This window comes from Oncorhynchus nerka, linkage group LG15 (genome assembly GCF_034236695.1).
Source record: "Oncorhynchus nerka isolate Pitt River linkage group LG15, Oner_Uvic_2.0, whole genome shotgun sequence".
Classification (NCBI taxonomy): domain Eukaryota; kingdom Metazoa; phylum Chordata; class Actinopteri; order Salmoniformes; family Salmonidae; genus Oncorhynchus; species Oncorhynchus nerka.
In genome coordinates, this window is record NC_088410.1 from 27,425,737 (window position 1) to 27,444,065 (window position 18,329).

General features: G+C 39.1%; 1 protein-coding gene across 6 annotated transcripts in view; it reads left to right on the forward strand.

Annotated features, from left to right (window-relative positions):
- The first annotated feature begins 544 nt into the window (after positions 1–544).
- atf7ip (activating transcription factor 7 interacting protein) overlaps positions 545–18,329 on the forward strand; it is a 55,755-nt gene continuing 37,970 nt past the window's right edge. Inside the window, exons 1-2 of one of the 6 annotated variants that reach the window (XM_065001447.1) lie at positions 545–850; positions 10,225–10,306. In XM_065001447.1, the coding sequence (XP_064857519.1) occupies positions 652–850; positions 10,225–10,306 (281 nt within the window). In that variant the 5' untranslated portion in view covers positions 545–651. The remainder of the gene's footprint in view (positions 851–10,224; positions 10,307–18,329) is intronic. The other 5 variants (XR_010458726.1, XM_065001448.1, XM_065001446.1 and 2 more) reach the window with 5 other exon arrangements.

Below are 18,329 nucleotides of genomic sequence, written 5' to 3' on the forward strand. Positions count from 1 at the left end.
ACAATACCTAATTTCCACCAAAGATGTAATACTTTACTATAATTATAAGCTGTTATAAGTATACTTGTGTTGCCACTGTTCTTAAACAGACTCCTCCCACTTATGAATTCCACCCCTGCTCCCTTCATACTTCCCTCACCCTTCCCCCATCAGAAAAGACCACACCCCATCCCCCTCTTCTTGCCATGTCAGAAAACAGTCTTTAGCTCTTCCACTATGGCAGTCTTGTGACTAATGCTGTCTATTCTCCTAGTAGAGCAGGTAGTCTGTGAAAGTCTACACAAGTCTTTCATACCCTCAGGTGATCAGGTAGTCTGTGAAAGTCTACACAAGACTTTCTTAACCTCACAGATCTAAGAAAATCACGTTAGACCTGGTTCTGTTCTCTCTTCAACATATATAATTTCCTTCAACTTCTACTTACCTTGTTGAATTAAAAAAAAACTTCATAGACGACAGTATTCATACTGTACCTGATTTTTTTAAAAGCTACTCCTACCAGCTTTCACGTTGTTTTCTGTCATGGACGACATCTAGTAGGAGGTGCCTAGACTGCTCTCACGCACTCAACCCCCTCCCCTTGACTACGAAGGAGGAGGAGCTGGCAACACAGTGGTGGATGACTGACTGTTGTCGCTGAGAACAGTCTGCATGCACAGGTTTTGTTTTGGTGTTGTTTCTAGCCAGTGTGTCAGCGTCACTATCACGCTCATATTTACGTTTTTTCTCTCCCTTGGTTCAGTTTGCTATCCTCTGCACATTATAAACCGATATTGTGAGCGAGGAGCACATTCGGCTCGTGCGGATACCGGCTATATTTCGCGGGAAACAGGCAGGTTCAGAAGCATCGGTGAGTTAGCTAGCATGCTAGCTGTCTTAACTGTTTTTACAGATCATTCCAACAGTTTTGTTTTTGTCTATTTAAAATGTGTCACTTTCTCTATAAAATAGACGTTTCATTTTTTTTCTGTCATGTTCTTGAACGAGTAAGTGTAAAACATTAGCTTGCGATGTAGACTGGTCTTGGCAGGGACATGGACTAGAAAAAAAAATTGAGGTGGGGTGAAGGGGGGCGCTAGCTAGCTAACGTTAACTGTTAGCAAAATCATTTGAGATTTTTGCCTATTGAGTAGCGAACTACAATTGTTTGTTTATATATATATATATATTTAAAGATATATATATGTGTATATATATATGTGTGTTTATATATCTACCAAAATATATATATAAAAAAATGCACACATTTTTAATAAATAGATATATTTAAAGATGTGTGTGTATATATATATATATATATATATATATATATATATATATATATATTTTTTTAAAGGTGTTTGTGTGTGTGACACACACATTTTTTAAATATATATCTTTTGGTAGATATATATATATTTTTAATGTCTGTCTATACACACACTTTCATAATAATATATGTATGTGTGTGTGTGTACATATCTACCAAAAAATGGCTGCAAATGTAATCATATTTAGTATTTCTTATGTATGCTTTGTATTTGGCTGTAAATGTTTTGTTGTTGCCCAAAATGTTATGTTTCTTTGAAGACAAAAATGTGCTTTCATTGAAAAACATGTATCAAGTACAAGTGAATGTTGTCACGCTAACTACCATACTTTATATTTTTTGGTGTCAAATTTGGAAATGCACACGCCATCCATCATAACCTAGCCCAGTGATTCTCAATTGATGGGTCGTGACCCAAGGAGGTTTTGAGTGGGTCGCGGATGTCTGGAGTATTAAAAAAAAAAAAAAACTCTCGACTTAAACCAGGTAGAACATGTGTAGTATAGCAACACTATTTTGGTTGATTTTGTGATCTAAAGCCAGTGAGTTTATTAACATTCTTAATCAAGGACATTGGCAAAGTTGTATTATTGAAAATGAAAGCGTTGGGAATGTTGTTTCCTTGTCATATAATTACTGCATTTACTATCAATATAGCATAAAAAAATGTTTTTCAGATTGTGTTTTGGCAATGCGAATATTGGGTCGCAACTGAGACAACAGTCCCGGGGAAAAAACAGTTGAGAACCACTGATTCAGCCTATGTCCATGCACTCAGAATCTAGACAACCCCATTGGTTGAGATGATGTGATCCCCTTCAACCTTGACAACTTCTTTATAACCATGACGGCCACCAAACATTGACAAAGTTGTGAGTGCGAGACACTGGGGCTATAACAATAAATGTTGCTTCTTGCTATATAAATGAAGCAAGGAATTTGTTTCAAAAGGAATTGTCAATGATAGTAAATTAAAAGATTTATAAAATGTTTGCAGGGAAGCATGGAAGAAGCCTATGTAGGATTGGGTGATGCTGGAGGGTGTCAGATGAGATGTTGCAGTATTACGACGAAAGGGGTTATCTGGCTTAAATCATTTTGGTAATCAGACTGATTCAAGATCAGAATATTTGCAAATATTGTCAAGTTTGTAAATAGCCATCAACCATTTCAGTTTCAAAACTAGCAACCAAACAAAGAGCTAGTAATGTCAAACTACCATGAGATATTGAGACAAAGTGTTGGTACACACACTATGGAAACACAGACACAACATTGAATGACAAAAGGGAAAAATGGACAAGACTGGTCAGGATCTTTTCTTTAGAGCCACTGTATGAGGAGTCTCGCTCTAACATCATCAATAACATGTCAAATGTATGAGTAGGGTATAAATACATTTAGCATATGTCTAATTCAGTACCAGTAGGAACTTTAGGAAGCAACCTTAATGTGACTGCAAAGTATTTCCTGACATTGTTACAAATTGGGGATCAAGCACATGGAAAAAACCTACAGCAACTATGGTGGCCATTTTGAGTTGCTGCAATAATAAGTGGCACCGTCAGAAAATGTGGCAGCGCAGTGTTTGTGTGTGGGGGAGGGGAAGGGATAGTGAATAGTTAGCACTCAGCTAGCTGCATTAGCCTCCCAGGAAATACATAATAATTATGAACATAACTACATGATAACATTTTAGACAATCTGTTACTTTCAAAGTCTTGGGTCTTTGAAGAATACTGCCATTTTTGTTGTTGTTGGCTGTGTATAAGGCATGTTGAATATCTGCTCCCAATGTGCTCTCTATTGCAATTGGAACATTCTTTCGTCTCAGGTCTACAGAAATAGAAATGATGGTGAACGACACAATTACTTTCCGTAACACGTTTTCATTACATTGGAAAGATTATTATCAGATTAGATGTGGGCATAGGCCTAGAATGAGCTTTTCTCCTTCTGTTTCCACACAGTCCTAAAATGAACAGTATTGTAAACTGTGTGACTTACATCGAGGGCAGACACATCTCTCTTGGAGACATATTTTGCGCTGGAATTGGAATGCTTGTCTCGCTGTATGTACTAGCATACGTGAAAGGCTGTTCATGCTTGAAGAAACCTAGTGCACCCCTGGAAGCATCGTTTCAGGTAGGCCTAGATGTTTTTTACGCAAATTGTAATGAGTTTGGAACCACATTGGTTTTGAGGTAGTCTGTCTATTAGTGTAACGTAAAGCGTACGTAGAATTACAGAATTAATAGGCAATCTCCTTTAATGTGAACTATTTCAAGTTGTTTTTGATAAATATTGAAACACCTGTTATTGGTTTAGTTTCTTATATTTTTTTATATTTTTGAACGTAAAAAAATGTGTTTTTAATGTTCTAGCATTACTCTCCCCTCTTGTCTTGTTATTTGATCTCAACCCCCCCTGGCTTCTTAAAGTGGTACGGCCCTGGTTTGCTGTACTTTTCCACTCAGTACACAGTCAGTCTGTGAGTGACTGTGTTAGTGAGGGGGAGGGGTGTTCCAACTTCTCCTGTGTAGACCAATCGTTTACTGGATAGGTGTGTGTTTTTGTTTTGTATATTTGATCTATTGGTGCAACTTTCTGCGTGTGTGTTTTAGGCAAAATTGGGCTTTAAAAATAAGTTGTTTCAGGCACATTGGTGAATTAGTTCATGTTAATTTGTGTAGAGACTGAGATTACATTCGTTCTGGGGGGTTTTCAGTTCCCTAGTGTAAAGTAGTTTATTACCTTGAACGTTTCATTGTAAATATGAGTACCAGTAGTTCCAGTTTGTTCACACCAAGTGTGTGTGCCCCCTCATCCACTTTAGTCTCCCCTCTGAGGAAGATGGTACAGTCCTGCAGACAGTTATCCCTCCCCCATTGCTTTTCCAGGCTTCCATATGCCTGCGGTTTCGGGGCTAGCTGAAAAGGAGGCAGAACTCAGGACAAAAGCTAGGCTTAGCCTACCTGTCCTTGCGGTTGTCATAGACTATGTTAATATTTTATATTGACTAGTTAATAGCTATTGGGCGATTCCATGCCAGCGGGAGCGAAAAATATTTTTGTTATCTCCGATTGTTTTGGCAATTCTCACATAGAAACTTCATTGGGAGTTTTTTTTTACATTTGTATCACAAATCATATGATGAAAGTGTACATTTAAGGCCTTTTTTTTTAGACCTATACATGCTTCCTGTAAGACTATGATCAATGAACCATACATGATATTTCGGAATGTACACATACTCCATATTTCAGAGAACAATATAAGGAGGAAGATGTTGTCTGGATCATGCACGGTTCACAAATCATCGTGTCTTACAGGAGGCGTGTATCGGTCTAAAAAGGGCCTACATTGGCCACTTTAGTCATGATTTTTCTCAAAAATGGTTAGTGATACAAATGTTAAAAGTATTTTCAAACATTTTTAATCCCAATGAAGTTCTATGTAAGAATTACCAGAAAAATCTGATGTACCCAAAATATTTTTCGTTGATGTGGAATCGCCTTATTGCTAGATGAACTACCTTTGTAATAATACATCATTGTTGAATAATTACCTAATGTTAATAAAACATATGCACATTTTTGTAAGAAAAAACAGGTAAGCGTTCTTGTGTCATCCTAGTTTCAGATAAATAACTTTGTAGAAATGACTGTTGTAAGTTTTTCATATATAACGATAGCATGGCGAGTTTCTCCACATAGACACTATTTTGAATTTGGTTAACAAAGACGTTGTTGAGTTTATTTTGGTAAATTTTTCAATCTGGTTCAACAAGACACTTAACTGTTTGTGGTAGTTTTGGACTGTAACTGGTTCGAAACAATCCCTCTTTCACCTTCTGTCAAACCAAGATGTCTGCCTCAAGCAACCTCACCAACCCTGATCAGTCATACCCAACCTGTCTCGGGACCCAGAGTATGATCTAGCCTTATAATAATATATACCATTTAGCAGACTTTTATCCAAAGCGATTTACATCAGTGTGTGCATACATTTTAATGTGGATGGTCCTAGAGGGAATCAAACCCACAACCCTGCGACACTCCTTGATCAACCAGTTTCAGAATCGAACAGCCAGTTAGTCTATGGATGAACTATAGAGATCAGCTGGAGATAATCGCTGGCAGAACATAACCCAAGGGAGGGACTGACACCAATGCAGCACAAATATGAGAAATGTGCAATCAGTTCTGTGTGGGCAATCAGTAGCAAAGCAAGGAACCCCTGTCTGGCCTGGGAGGAAAACAGTCTCCAGATACTCACTTCATCAGTGCTTTGTTGTACAGTTTAGGCCTTCAAATTTGACAGACATTACAATAATCGGAATACCATTCAGATGCCTGTATTCTGTGATTCCTTTAGTTTTTTTGCATCGTGGAAGGTATTTAGTTCAGAAGTATGAAAGCTCAGAATACCAGTTGTGTGCGTAGTATTTGAAAATATGTGTTATGTACTTCATCTCAATCCGGAAATATTTAGGCTAGTGAGTGAGGTTGGACCACTTGAAGACTGCTACCACGTTGTGACTGTTGCTGTGAGTCGCTACAGAATTGTCGTGTGGGGGATGGGCAGCATAAAAAACGAGAGCAACATTTCACTCAAGATAGCCTACACTTAACAGGATTTGTGGAGTAACATTTGTGTGAAGGCCTACAGGTCAAGTCTATAACAGAACTATAAGGTGCAGCCACTCCACCCCACCCTTGAACGTTTTACACGTTCATGTGATAGACATCTTTAATGGTACTTTACATAACAGAAATATAGGCCTAACACCAGCATAACGTCTTGTACTAGCCTAATCCCATTTGTGGTCAGTTAGCAATGTAGGCTAGTCACTTACATATATTTATCTAATATGCATGTAGGCTAATGTAGGAAACGTATGCCATATATCACTCCTTGTTCTGGATCCCCGGGGCTATTCATGCCAGAATTCTTCAAAACTGAAGGTCGGAGTTAACACTGTAAAGTAGGAAGTAGAGTATTGAATGATTCTTCCCTTGTCTAAATAACATTGCTTAAACTGGTTTCAGCAGGTTCTAGCTGGTTCCTTTTACACTGCATCTGGATTGGCTAACGACCTGATTGAGAGAGCAGGGGGAGGAACATGTTCCCAATGTGGTCTTGAGTCAATATTTATGTTAGTCTTTGGTGCTTTGGACATTTCATGAATCATTTATTGTTTTATATCCCAAGGTCATTTAAACAGGTGGTTATTTAAATACTTAAAACATTTTTATGTATGTGTGTGTCAAAATGTCTGATGTACAAACTTGAGAGAAATTATGTGTTTATTGTCAGTGAGGAACGCATGAACCAACCTACATTATGGACGACAATCAGGTCTAATTATAATTACAACAATTATTATTCTGCTTATCACAGGAGTCATTCACATAAAGCCATGAACTGCTATTGAATAAAATACTTCATGGCACTCATTAGACCAGTAAAGAATATTATGTACAGTCTTGCAGATCTATAATAAGTGTCTATAATAAAAGTGTTCACAGAACCCCCAGGGTGTAATGTAGTGGTATATGTACTGTGTTGCTCGGGTCTAATGATTGCACCACTATCAGTTACTAGTATAGGGCCCTATAGAATCTGCATTGAGGAGAACAAGGACAGAATCACGGAATCCAGATATTAAAACAGAATTTATCAATATTCAAAAATATATTGAACTTAGTAGGAAATCAACTAAATGTATTGAACTTATTAGAAAATCCATTAAATTGCCCAAATTAATCATAAAACAATTCCTGCACTTTCTGAAAAGATACAGGAATGCCCCTCTGTATGTATGTTTGTGTGTGTGGTGCGTGCATATGTCTACACTTTGTGTTGCAATTAGCGATGATGCTAATGATAACCTTCTTCTGATAGCGATGGAAAGGCTTTCCTAAAAAAAAAACAACTAAATGTTAACTACAAAGTAATATGCCTACCTGGCAGAATGATATCATGATTATTTGCATCAATCCAGTGGCCATTTTGTTTTGCACACACTGCAAAGTGCAAGAGAAATGTTGCTAACCAAACAAAGGTCTCTTGCTGGTGCATTAATGGGTAACTACACCCCAAAATCATTCTATTTTTCTCAGACCTCGAGGGGTCTCCTGATGAGGTTTAAGCATAGTTGTGGACTTAGAATATCCAATTTTTTGTTTTTCTATAAATAAATGTGTGATTTTTGAGAGCGAAAACCTGGATAATCCCAGTGGGGGGGCAACTGAATTTGGGGGGGAAACTAAACGAATCAGGCAAAAAATAAAACATATTTTATAGTGCCCTATGTCTGTAGGCTACTTCAACATATTTTTTTTGTGGTAGCTCGTTAGCAAGGAATTTCTCGAATTGTTAGCAATATTTGGACTTTCAACATACAATTGATTTTTAGACAGATTGGGTAGTTCAACTTGAAATAGAACAACCTTGTGGATAAAGATGCCAGGGATTTTTGGGGGTTTGGCAGGGTTATAAATCTAAATTACACATCAGACTACTGAAATAAATCAAGCCCAAGGCATTTTTTTAATGACAATATAGGTCAGTTGTTTGTATTGGTTCAGACAAGACTAGATGAGACTTAGTTACATAAGGCCTGTTATGTTGTCAGCTTTATGTAAAAACAAAAACAGTGATCCGGAGGCTACCATATACACAGGGTGGGTGCCATGCGTCAAAAATTTGTTGCGGATTGAAGGCTAGATGTGACCAATGTTCTCGCTAAGCTGCGCTCTTGCACTCAGTATTTCGTACTTGCACACAGTATTTCTGGCAGTGCGGAACACAGGAAACAGAAGCCTGTGCAGATCCACGCATGGTGTCATGCTGATGGGATTCGATCTTGCAACCTTTCGGTTACTAGTCCAACGCTCTAACCACTAAACTACCTGCCGCCCCACCATTCTGACCCTGAACAAGGCAGTTAATCCACTCTTCCTAGGCCGTCATTGAAAATAAGAATTTGTTCCTAACTGACTTGTCTAGTTAAATAAAGGTAAAAAAACAAAACAAATGCAACTCCCATCTGGTTGAACATTCACTTAAGGTCACACAGCCTTTTGGACAGCTCTCAATTGCATAATTAATTTAACCAGGTAGGCCAGTTGAGAACAAGTTCTCATTTACAACTGCGACCTGGCCAAGATAAAGCACAGCATTGAGTATTGTTTTTGTCACAAAGCACCTAATCAGAGGGAACATTGGACCGACAGGGTAACAATTGGAAGTGGGATGGACGCCAAAGACTTGGGCTTTCCTACAAACCCAGAATTTGTGAACAATCGTTATTGTGTGAACAATTTGGACAGCTGTCATTAATTTAGCCCTTCTTTAACTACTAGAATATAGAGTAACAATTCCAAGCTTGACTGAATTCTAGAGGCACTCTGAGGTCAATGGTCAAGTTCTAAGGAGAACCCCAATGGTGAAAAAGAGGACACAAAGCTCAGTAAGATACTGGAGGAGGTCTGTAAACTGCATGAGAGCTGTTCAAATCAGTATCTCAGTCAAAGAGTCAGCGATCTTTCGGTTTCATTGATAGCGATAGGTTATGAATTGCGATCTTTCGGTACAATCCCCATTGTATGTATAATTATGGTAAGAATAAAATGATACCTTAAAGTAGGAGGAGTTTAATCTCTAGTCCTCCTGCACAAGTGAATGTTTCAGCCAACAGCTGCCAAGTGCTAAACCTGGCTGCGCACAGCAGCAGCACTGGCAGACATTTTGAGTTTCTGCTGGCAGTCCTCACGCAGTCTATGAAAGAGGAAGGGAGTGGGGGATGGGCATACTACGCAGTGAGCTATGAGCTGGCTAGTGTTCTACTGAATAACTGTAATATCAGCAGCATTTTTAAATGATCTATTTTATGTTTCATCTTGTAATCCAAGAAATATGCAAGAAACAGAAAACATAGTTTACCCCTTCTTGAGAGTCAGGACTATCATATTTTGTTTATGCATGTTCGCTTTATCATTGTATTGCTATTGCCATTAGTGATTTATAGGCCTTTTTAATTAAGTAAAAGTTATTTCTATATTTTTATACTTATCACTTCTCAGAAATTGTGTTTTCACCTGTGTTACTTGTGTAGCTTTTCTATCTGTAGTGTGCTCAGCTGCCATAATATTCCATACCGGTGTTCAGGTACAAGGAACATGATTGATCCCTGTATTGATTGATATTTGTCAAATTGTACAACTCGCAAACATTGATACATTTGATTATGGTGTCTAAGGTTATGTACTCTCTCAGGCTTTTTTTAAACATAACAGTTAAAGGTCCTTATTTTCATTTGCGTTCTTATTTTAGGACAGAAGTAATCTAGATATCTGGTGGTTAATTAAACGGTCCTCTCTAGCACCCTCTCTAGTTGGAGAAAAATCTTCTCCCCCTTCCTCTGTCAGAATGGTTTAGTCCTAGCTAGGCTGTAATTTTCCATGTAGCTACAGACTGCTAGTGTGGGGGAGGGGTGGTGCTAAGTGTGTCAGGCTGTGCACTCTAGTACTGACTGCGCTGCTAGCCTGTTGTTTTGCGTGCCAAAAACCAAGCTCTGTGCTGCATGCTTCTGCCAAAGTTACAAAAAAAAAGTATATTTTGCTTTTGTTTTAATAACTTAAGATGGCCACCCTGGGGTAAATCCCAAAGGGAGAAAATCCTTTTGTTTCCATCCTTTTGTTCTGAGTGTGTTACACTGTGCAGTTTCTCAGCCTGTGCTGGGTCAGTGTTGCCTGTGCTGGCTGTCTTGAGCCACGATGCTGAGATTGATGGTTTCACTGTGCGCACAGCCTTGTACAATAACACTCTATGCTGAAACAGATGGAACAGTCCAACCTTAGTCCCCCTCACCCTCCTGCTTTTTTTCTTCCTCCCTCTGCTGTTGCTAGTACAATCAACACAGCCAATCGAATCACGCGTACGACCACTGTCCAACGGAAGGCCTTCTTCTCCATACTACTCCTGTTCAAGGTTTACTTGATTTTCTTTATTTTTTTGAAGACTGTTGTACAGCTATAATGATGTTGCTCGGTTCTGACTATGATTTTTGGCCTACATTTCAGTATTTAACTTAGCCATTGTTCTATATATATTTTTAACGTTAAGTAGTGTTATGCTAACCACGATTCCGAAACGTAGATAATATATGTTTTTTTAGAATATGTTATTTAAACAAACAATTTTTCTTTTACAGAAGTGCTGTATTTGTGTTTTCTATTAGTAGAAAATATTTGTATATATTTACTGTCGTAAAAAAGTATAATTTTTGACATTTAGATTGTCATGCCCTGCTATTTAGGTGTGAGAACATGAGAGGGTTGGGGGAGAATGCTAGAAGACTTAAGTATTGTTTTCGCAGCAATGCTTTGCAATCAGTCCGAATGTGTAAAAATCTTTGTCTGACAAGTGAAAAAGGTCTTGAATCATCATTGGCACCAGAATAAGAACAGGAGCTTTAACAGGGAGGTAATATCTTTATATCTACCAATATTTTCTCATATTGTTTTCTTGGCTAATGGATTCTTATGGGAATCTATAAAAAAAAAAAACGACCAGACCACAAACTGGCTCCGATCAATACTGGGATATGAACACTGATCAAAGTTCATGTTGCGCTGGCTCCTCCCGCCTTACCACTAATTGAAAAACACACCTGGGGTTTGAAAGGTATAGGGGCGGCAGGTAGTCTCGTGGTTAGAGTGTTGGGTCAGTAACTGAAAGGTTTCTGGTTCAAATCCCAGAGCTGACAAGGTAAAAATCTGTCGTTCTGCCCCTGAACAAGTCGGTTAACTTGCTGTTCCCTGGTAGGCCTTCATTGTAAATAAAAACGTGTTTTTAACTGACTTCCCTAGTTAAATAAAGGTTCAATACGAAATGTAAAATCATCTTGGATGGAGTCCAATTAACAAAAGTTTCATTATTCAGATGCTGCTGTTTGGCCACATACCCCTCTAGAATTGTTATGAGCTATGAACAGAACACAGTACTAGTCAAGTACTACTAGCCTAGTAAATCACTAGTGTTGGTCAGAGGAGACAAACATTACCAAAGAAATAGAAGCAAGGACAAAATGGTGATGAGGAGTCTTTTTTTACTCCAGTTTGGAGGTATACAGCGTACAGTTTATCATCTATGGCATCAATTATCTATGGCCCACATCAATCAGTAAATGCTGTAGTATATAGTACAGTGGAGGAGGACTAGCTTGAACCGCATCATGGGAGCTTCAGGAGAAAATATACCCAAACTAAATATATTTAACCTAATTGCTCAGCATAAATTAACACAAAATGATGTGGGATGGATGAGGAAGTAGATCATAACTACTTTGAAAAAGAAACTTATCCTACTTTTTATACAAATAAAAACGAATGAAACAGCCTGTGCAAAATTGGCATACAGAGCACATAACATATTAACATGAAGGTGATGTAACTTGATACACTGTTGTACTACAGTGGATTGGATAAGTGTTCAGTTAGCAGTGTGTGATGGCTCAGTCTAGCTGGCTGTTCAAACAGCAGAGTTGGCGGACATTTTGTTTTTTCTGCAGTGAATCCGGAACACGTGTAATGAAAGAGGAATGGTCAGGGAAAGCCTGCGCACAGTTTGCAGTAACATTGGAATGTTAACAGAGCTGTTGTAACATAGCAGTGATTTTATTAGTTTTGTATCAAGGTAACTCATATCAGAGATGAAAAAATAACATGTTAATAATTATTATAGTAAAGTTATGAGGCAAAATGTTACTGAACATATTATTTTTCATCTTCCATTCAAAGGACATTTTGGTCAAATAAGTATCTCAATCAAAGTGTCAGCGTTCTTTTGATTTCTTTGTTCGCAATAGGAGTCCATAGAACAGACAAAGAATGTCATAAATTGCGATCGTTCGATACATTCCCTATTTTATGTATAATTATGCGACGAGTAAAATGATACCTAAAAGTAGGAGGAGTTTAAACTCGTCCTCTTGCTCAAGTTGATGTTTCAGTCAACAGCTGCCAAGTGCTAAACCTGATTGAACACTGGCAGACATTTTGAGTTTCTGCAGGCAGTCCTCACACAATCTATGAAAGAGGAAGGGAGTGGGGGATGGGCATACTACGCAGTGCGCTATTAGCTGGCTAGTGTTCTACTGAATAACTGTAATCTCAGCAGCATTTTTAAATTATCTAATTTTGGTTTCGTCTCATAATCCAGACACTATGAAAGATACAGAAAACAGGTTAGACCTGCCTCTCAAGAATGATGTTTTTATTGGTGTTTACTTTATCATAGTATTGACATTGCCATTAGTGATTATAGGCCTATTAACTAATTAAAAATACTTATTTCTAAACAATTATCATCTCACTTTCTTCTCAGAAATTCAAATTCAAATCACATTTTATTTGTCACATGCACCGAATACATCAGGTGTATACCTTACAGTGAAATGCTTACTTACAAGCCCTTAACCAACAATGCTTTAAGAAGTTTTAAGAAAAATAAGGATTAAGTAAAAAATGTAAAATATAAGTAACAAATAATTAAACAACAGCAGTAAAATAACAATAGCGAGGCTATATACAGGGGGTACCAGTACAGAGTCAATGTGGAGGCTATATACAGGGGGTACCAGTACAGAGTCAATGTGGAGGCTATATACAGGGGGTACCAGTACAGAGTCTATGTGCGGGGGCACCGGCTAGTCGAGGTAATATGTACATATAGGTAGCATTAAAGTGACTATGCATTGATAATAAACAGATAGTAGTACTAGTAGTAGTAGTAGTAGCAGTAGCAGCAGTGTAAAAGAGGGGTCTAGGTAGCGCTTTCATTAGCTGTTCAGGAGTCTTATGGCTTGGGGGTAGAAGCTGTTAAGAAGCGTTTTGTACCAAGACTTGGCGCTCCGGTACCGTTTGCTGTGCGGTTGCAGAGAGAACAGTCTATGACTAGGGTGGCTGGAATCTTTGACCATTTTTAGGGCCTCCCTCAGACACCGCCTGGTATAGAGGTCCTGGATGGCAGGAAGCTTGGCCCCAGTGATGTACTGTGCCGTACGCACTACCCTCTGTAGTGTCTTGCAGGTCGGAGACCGAGCAGTTGCCATACCAGGCAGTGATGCAACCAGTCAGGATGCTCTCGATGGTGCAGCTGTAGAACGTTTTGAGTTTCTGAGGACCCATGCCAAATCTTTTCAGTCTCCTGAGGGGGAATAGGTTTTGTCGTGCTCTCTTCACGACTGTCTTGGTGTGTTTAGACCATGATAGTTTGTTGGTGATGTAAACGCCAAGGAACTTGAAGCTTTCAACCTGCTCCACTACAGCCCTGTCGATGAGAATGGGGGAATGCTCGGTCCTCCTTTTCCTGTAGTCCACAATCATCTCCTTTGTCTTGGTCACGTTGAGTGAGAGATTGTTGTCCTGGCACCACACGGCCAGGTCTTTGACCTCCTCCCTATAGGCTGTCTCATCGTTGCCAGTGATCAACACTGTTGTGTTGTCTGCAAACTTAATGTGTTGGAGTTGGAGTTGTGCCTTGCCGTGCAGTCATTAGTGAACAGGGAGTACAGGAGGGGACTAAGCACGCACCCCTGTGGGGCCCCCGCGTTGAGGATCAGCATGGCAGATGTGTTGTTACCTACCCTTACCACGTGGGGCAGCCCACCAGGAAGTCCAGGATCCAGTTGCAGAGGGAGGTGTTTAGTCCCAGGATCCTTCGCTTAGTGATGAGCTTTGAAGGTACTATGGTATTGAACGCTGAGCTGTAGTCAATGAATAGCATTCTCACATAGGTGTTCCTTTTGTCAAGGTGGGAAAGGATAGTGTTGAGTGCAATAGAGTTTGCGTCATCTGTTGGGGCGGTATGCAAATTGGAGTCGGTCTAGGTTTCTGGAATAATGGTGTTGATGTGAGCCATGACCAGCCTTTCAAATCACGTCATGCCTACAGACGTGAGTGCTACAGGTCGGTAGTCATTTAGGCATGTTACCTTAGTGTTCTTGGGAACATGGACTATGATCTGCTTGCAATATGTTTGTATTACAGACGGTCAGGGACAGGTTGAAAATGTCAGTGAAGACATTTGCCAGTTGGTCAGCGCATGCTTGTTAACGCAGATGAAAAACACACAACAGGTTAACATTCACAAGGCCGCAGGGCCAGACGGATTACCAGGACATGTACTCCTGTGTATCTTTTCTGTCTATAGTGTGCTCAGCTGCCCTAATATTCCATACTGGTCAGGGCTCGACATAAATGCTTGTCCTCTTGTCCAGGAAAAGTTTTTTTTAAATTGTCGGACAAGAAGAATATAGATTTAAGTTGTCCGAATGGACAAGTAAAACAAATCACAATAAATTCACAATATCAAACAAGGAGGGCCCTGATACAATATTCAATAGACAATGGCTTAATATTAAAATCTATTTTTCATGTACATAAATAATAAAGACTACATGTCATAGGGTAGGTGACATGCACATTGGCTACAGCCTTGTGTCCAAACCTATGCTGACATGAGGGAGACGCCAGAAAATGTAGCAAAGTTTTAATGAGATTTTTAATTGCATAAATATAGGCTAAGCGGCCGTCTAGTTTGACAAATATTTTGAAGGATTATTAGCCTAACATTAACATCTAAAGGCTTGATTCTGTTGACATAGGCTACACGAGTCAGGGTTTGTTCAGATTAAATGGTCACAAAACCGGAGAGTGAAGGACAGTGCCGGGTGCCAGATCACACACCTTGAATCTGAGCAGAGGCAGGCAGCATTTTGAAACTATTTAACCATAAATGTAATTGTCTAAAACTTGGAAGTTTTATGTGTCATATTAGTAACCAATGCTAGTTGATGCATCTTTAGATCTCCCCTCCCCTCGATATTTTCATCTCTGTCACATGAAACCACTTGGTATTTTCCTGCTAATTGCATTTTAGAACATTTGATGTATTGTTTATTCTCCCAGGAATTATTTTCTAAAGACATAAAAAGTATTTGGTTGTAATTGTAATGTTGCAATATTTTATTGGCTACGGAAAATGGCCAACCATCCTCCAGAAGAGCCTTAAAGTTGTATTTTGAGACTTGAATGTGCAAAGAAGCCATTAGGCTGAGTGTGGCCAACATTTTTGTCTGATTCTCTATGGTAAAAAAAGGTTCCTTGCGTCATACAATGATGTAAAAATTGTGTCACAGACCTTTTTTTTTTGGAACAAGTGTTTGAGCTTTTGGACAAGTAAAAAATGGCTAAAAAAAGTTCATGTCGAGCCCACCTGGTGTAAAGGCACATGGAGAATAATTGATCCCTGTAATGATTGATATCTGTCCAATTTTACAACTCGTAAACATTGATACATTCGACTATGGTGTCTAAGGTTATATACTCTCGGGATTTTTTGAACATAACAGTTAAAGGTCATTACTTTCATTAGCGTTCTCATTTTAGGACAGAAGTAGTCTAGATTTCTGGTGTTTTAATTAAACGGTTTTATCTCTCCAGCTCCCCCTCTAGTTGTGTAAAAAAAAAAAAAAAAAAAAATCCTCCCCCTACCTCTGTCAGAATGGTTTAGTCCTAGCTAGGCTGTAATTTTCCATGCTGCTGCAGACTGCTAGGGTGGGTGAGGGGTGGCCGCTAAGCTTGTCAGGTTGTGCGCTTTAGCACTGACTGTGCTGTTAGCCTGTTTTTTTGCAGGCAAAAAGAAGTCTCTGTGCTGCATGCTTCTGCCAAAGTTACTAAATAAGTAGTCTATTTTGCTTTTGTAGTAACTTTTAAGATGGCCATTCTGAGGTAAATCCTAAAGGCAGAAAATTATTTTGTTTCCATCCTTTTGTTCTGAGGGTGTTACATTGTGCAGTTAGTCAGCCTGTGCTGGGTCAGTGTTGCCTGTGCTGGTCATGTTTAGCGATGAGGCTGAGACTGATGGTTTCACTGTGCGCACGTGTGCACAACCTTGCAAAAGAACACACTATGGTGAAACAGATGGCACAGTCTGACCTCAGCCCCCCTCACCCTCCCGCTTTTTTCTTCCTTCCTCTGCTGTTGCTAGTTCCCTCAACACAAACTAATCACGCCAAACTAATCACGCGTACGACCTCTGTCCAACGGAAGGCCTACTTCTCCAGACTATTCCTTTTCAAGGTTTACTTGAATTTCTTATATATATTTTTAAAACGCCTATACCCAAGTTACACTATTCTGACTAGTATCTACACTTCAGTATTTAACTTAGCTACTATTCTATTTGTTTGTTTGTTGGCTAAAGAGTGCTACGTTAACAGTGCTTCCAAAACGTAGATAATGCGTTTAAAAAAAACGTATTTATGTAACACTAATGCCGTTTTATTTGGTCATTGTGTGTTTTGTCTTAGGAACATTTGTATTTTTGTAAAAAAATATGCAAATTTTTGGCATTTAGATATTCATGTCCAGCTATTTGTATGATAGAGGTGAGAGGGTCTGAACAGTTTGGGGACAATACTAGAAACCTTAAGTATTGTGATAGCAGCAATGCTTTGCCACAATTTTGTCTGACAAGTGAAAAAGGTATTGAATCATCATTGGCACAAGAATAGGAGCTTGAACAGGAAAGTGATACCTTCATATCTACCAATATTTTCTCCTTAGTTTCCCGGCTAATTGAGTCAAATGAGGATCTTGGAAAATTAACTGTAAAAGGCGACAAAACCACAAACGGTCTTTGATCAACACTGGGATATGAACACTCATCAAAGCTCATGTTGTGTGGCTCCTCCCGCCTTGCCACTAATTGAAAAACACACCTGAGGATTGAAAGGTAGAGATCATCTTGGATCTGGTCCAATTAACAAAAGTCTAATTATTCAGAGGCTGTCAAGTCATTTGTCCTCGCCGAGGCAGTGAAAAGTAAGTGGAGAAATTCTTTAAGATTTCTGCAGACCACCCACCTCAGCCAAATCAGTTGTGAATGTAAAATTCAACGTACAATGTTTACTCAACATTGCTGAGACTGATCGCCTACCTTGTGTATTGGGAGAGGTCTAAAAGGGGAGGGAATTTTCACAGAAATTGTAATCTGAAAGGAGTTTCTGAAATGTATGCCGGCAGACAGAGGATGCAGCTCACATAGGTCTAGCAACAGAACATTAGAGCACTCTGCACTTGGATCAGGGCCTTATTTAACAGGAGAGAACATTCACTAAATAAAACTATCTTGGACTAGGCTTGAAGCCCAGCCCGTCTCTGCTAACTTTTTGGTTTGACCATATCCTCTCACTGCTGTGTAGCAAGACAGGCGAGTTGTATTTATTCACTTTTTACTTCGTATTGCCCTATGCTAATGCTAATGATTGACAGATCAGCAGTATTTTACAATGACAAATGAGAGGACTTGCCTTCCTGTATACCTGCATAGTTTTTGAAAGTAATTTTCAGATGTTTGCCAGTGCCTGTGTTTTCATACGGATGAATTCAGGAATGGGCAGATCGCTGGAAATCTATTTATAATGCGCTCCAATCACAGACGTGCCCATGAATTTTCAAGGCTTTCCCTGATTTTACACATCTGTGAATTATTGTGCTGCTGTGTAGCCACATATCCATCTGGAATTGTTGTGAGCTATGAACAGAACACAGTACTAGTCAAGTACTACTAGCCTAGTAAATCACTAAGGTTGGTCAGAGGAGACAAACATTACCAAAGGAATAGAAGCAAGGACAAAATGGTGATGAGGAGTGGGTTTTTTTCTCCAGTTTGGAGGTATACAGTGGACAGTTTACAGCCATTGCAGACCAGAAACCAATCATCTATGGCCCACATCAATCAGTAAATGCTGTAGTATATAGCAGAAGATTAGCTTGAACCGCATAATGGGAGCTTCAGGAGAAAATATACCCAAACGAAATACATTTAACCTAATTGATCGGCATAACCAAACAGAAAATGGTGTGGGATGGATGAGGAAGTAAAAAGCAAACTTAACCTAAACCTTAACCTAAAAAGCTAACTTAACCCACTTTTTATACAAATA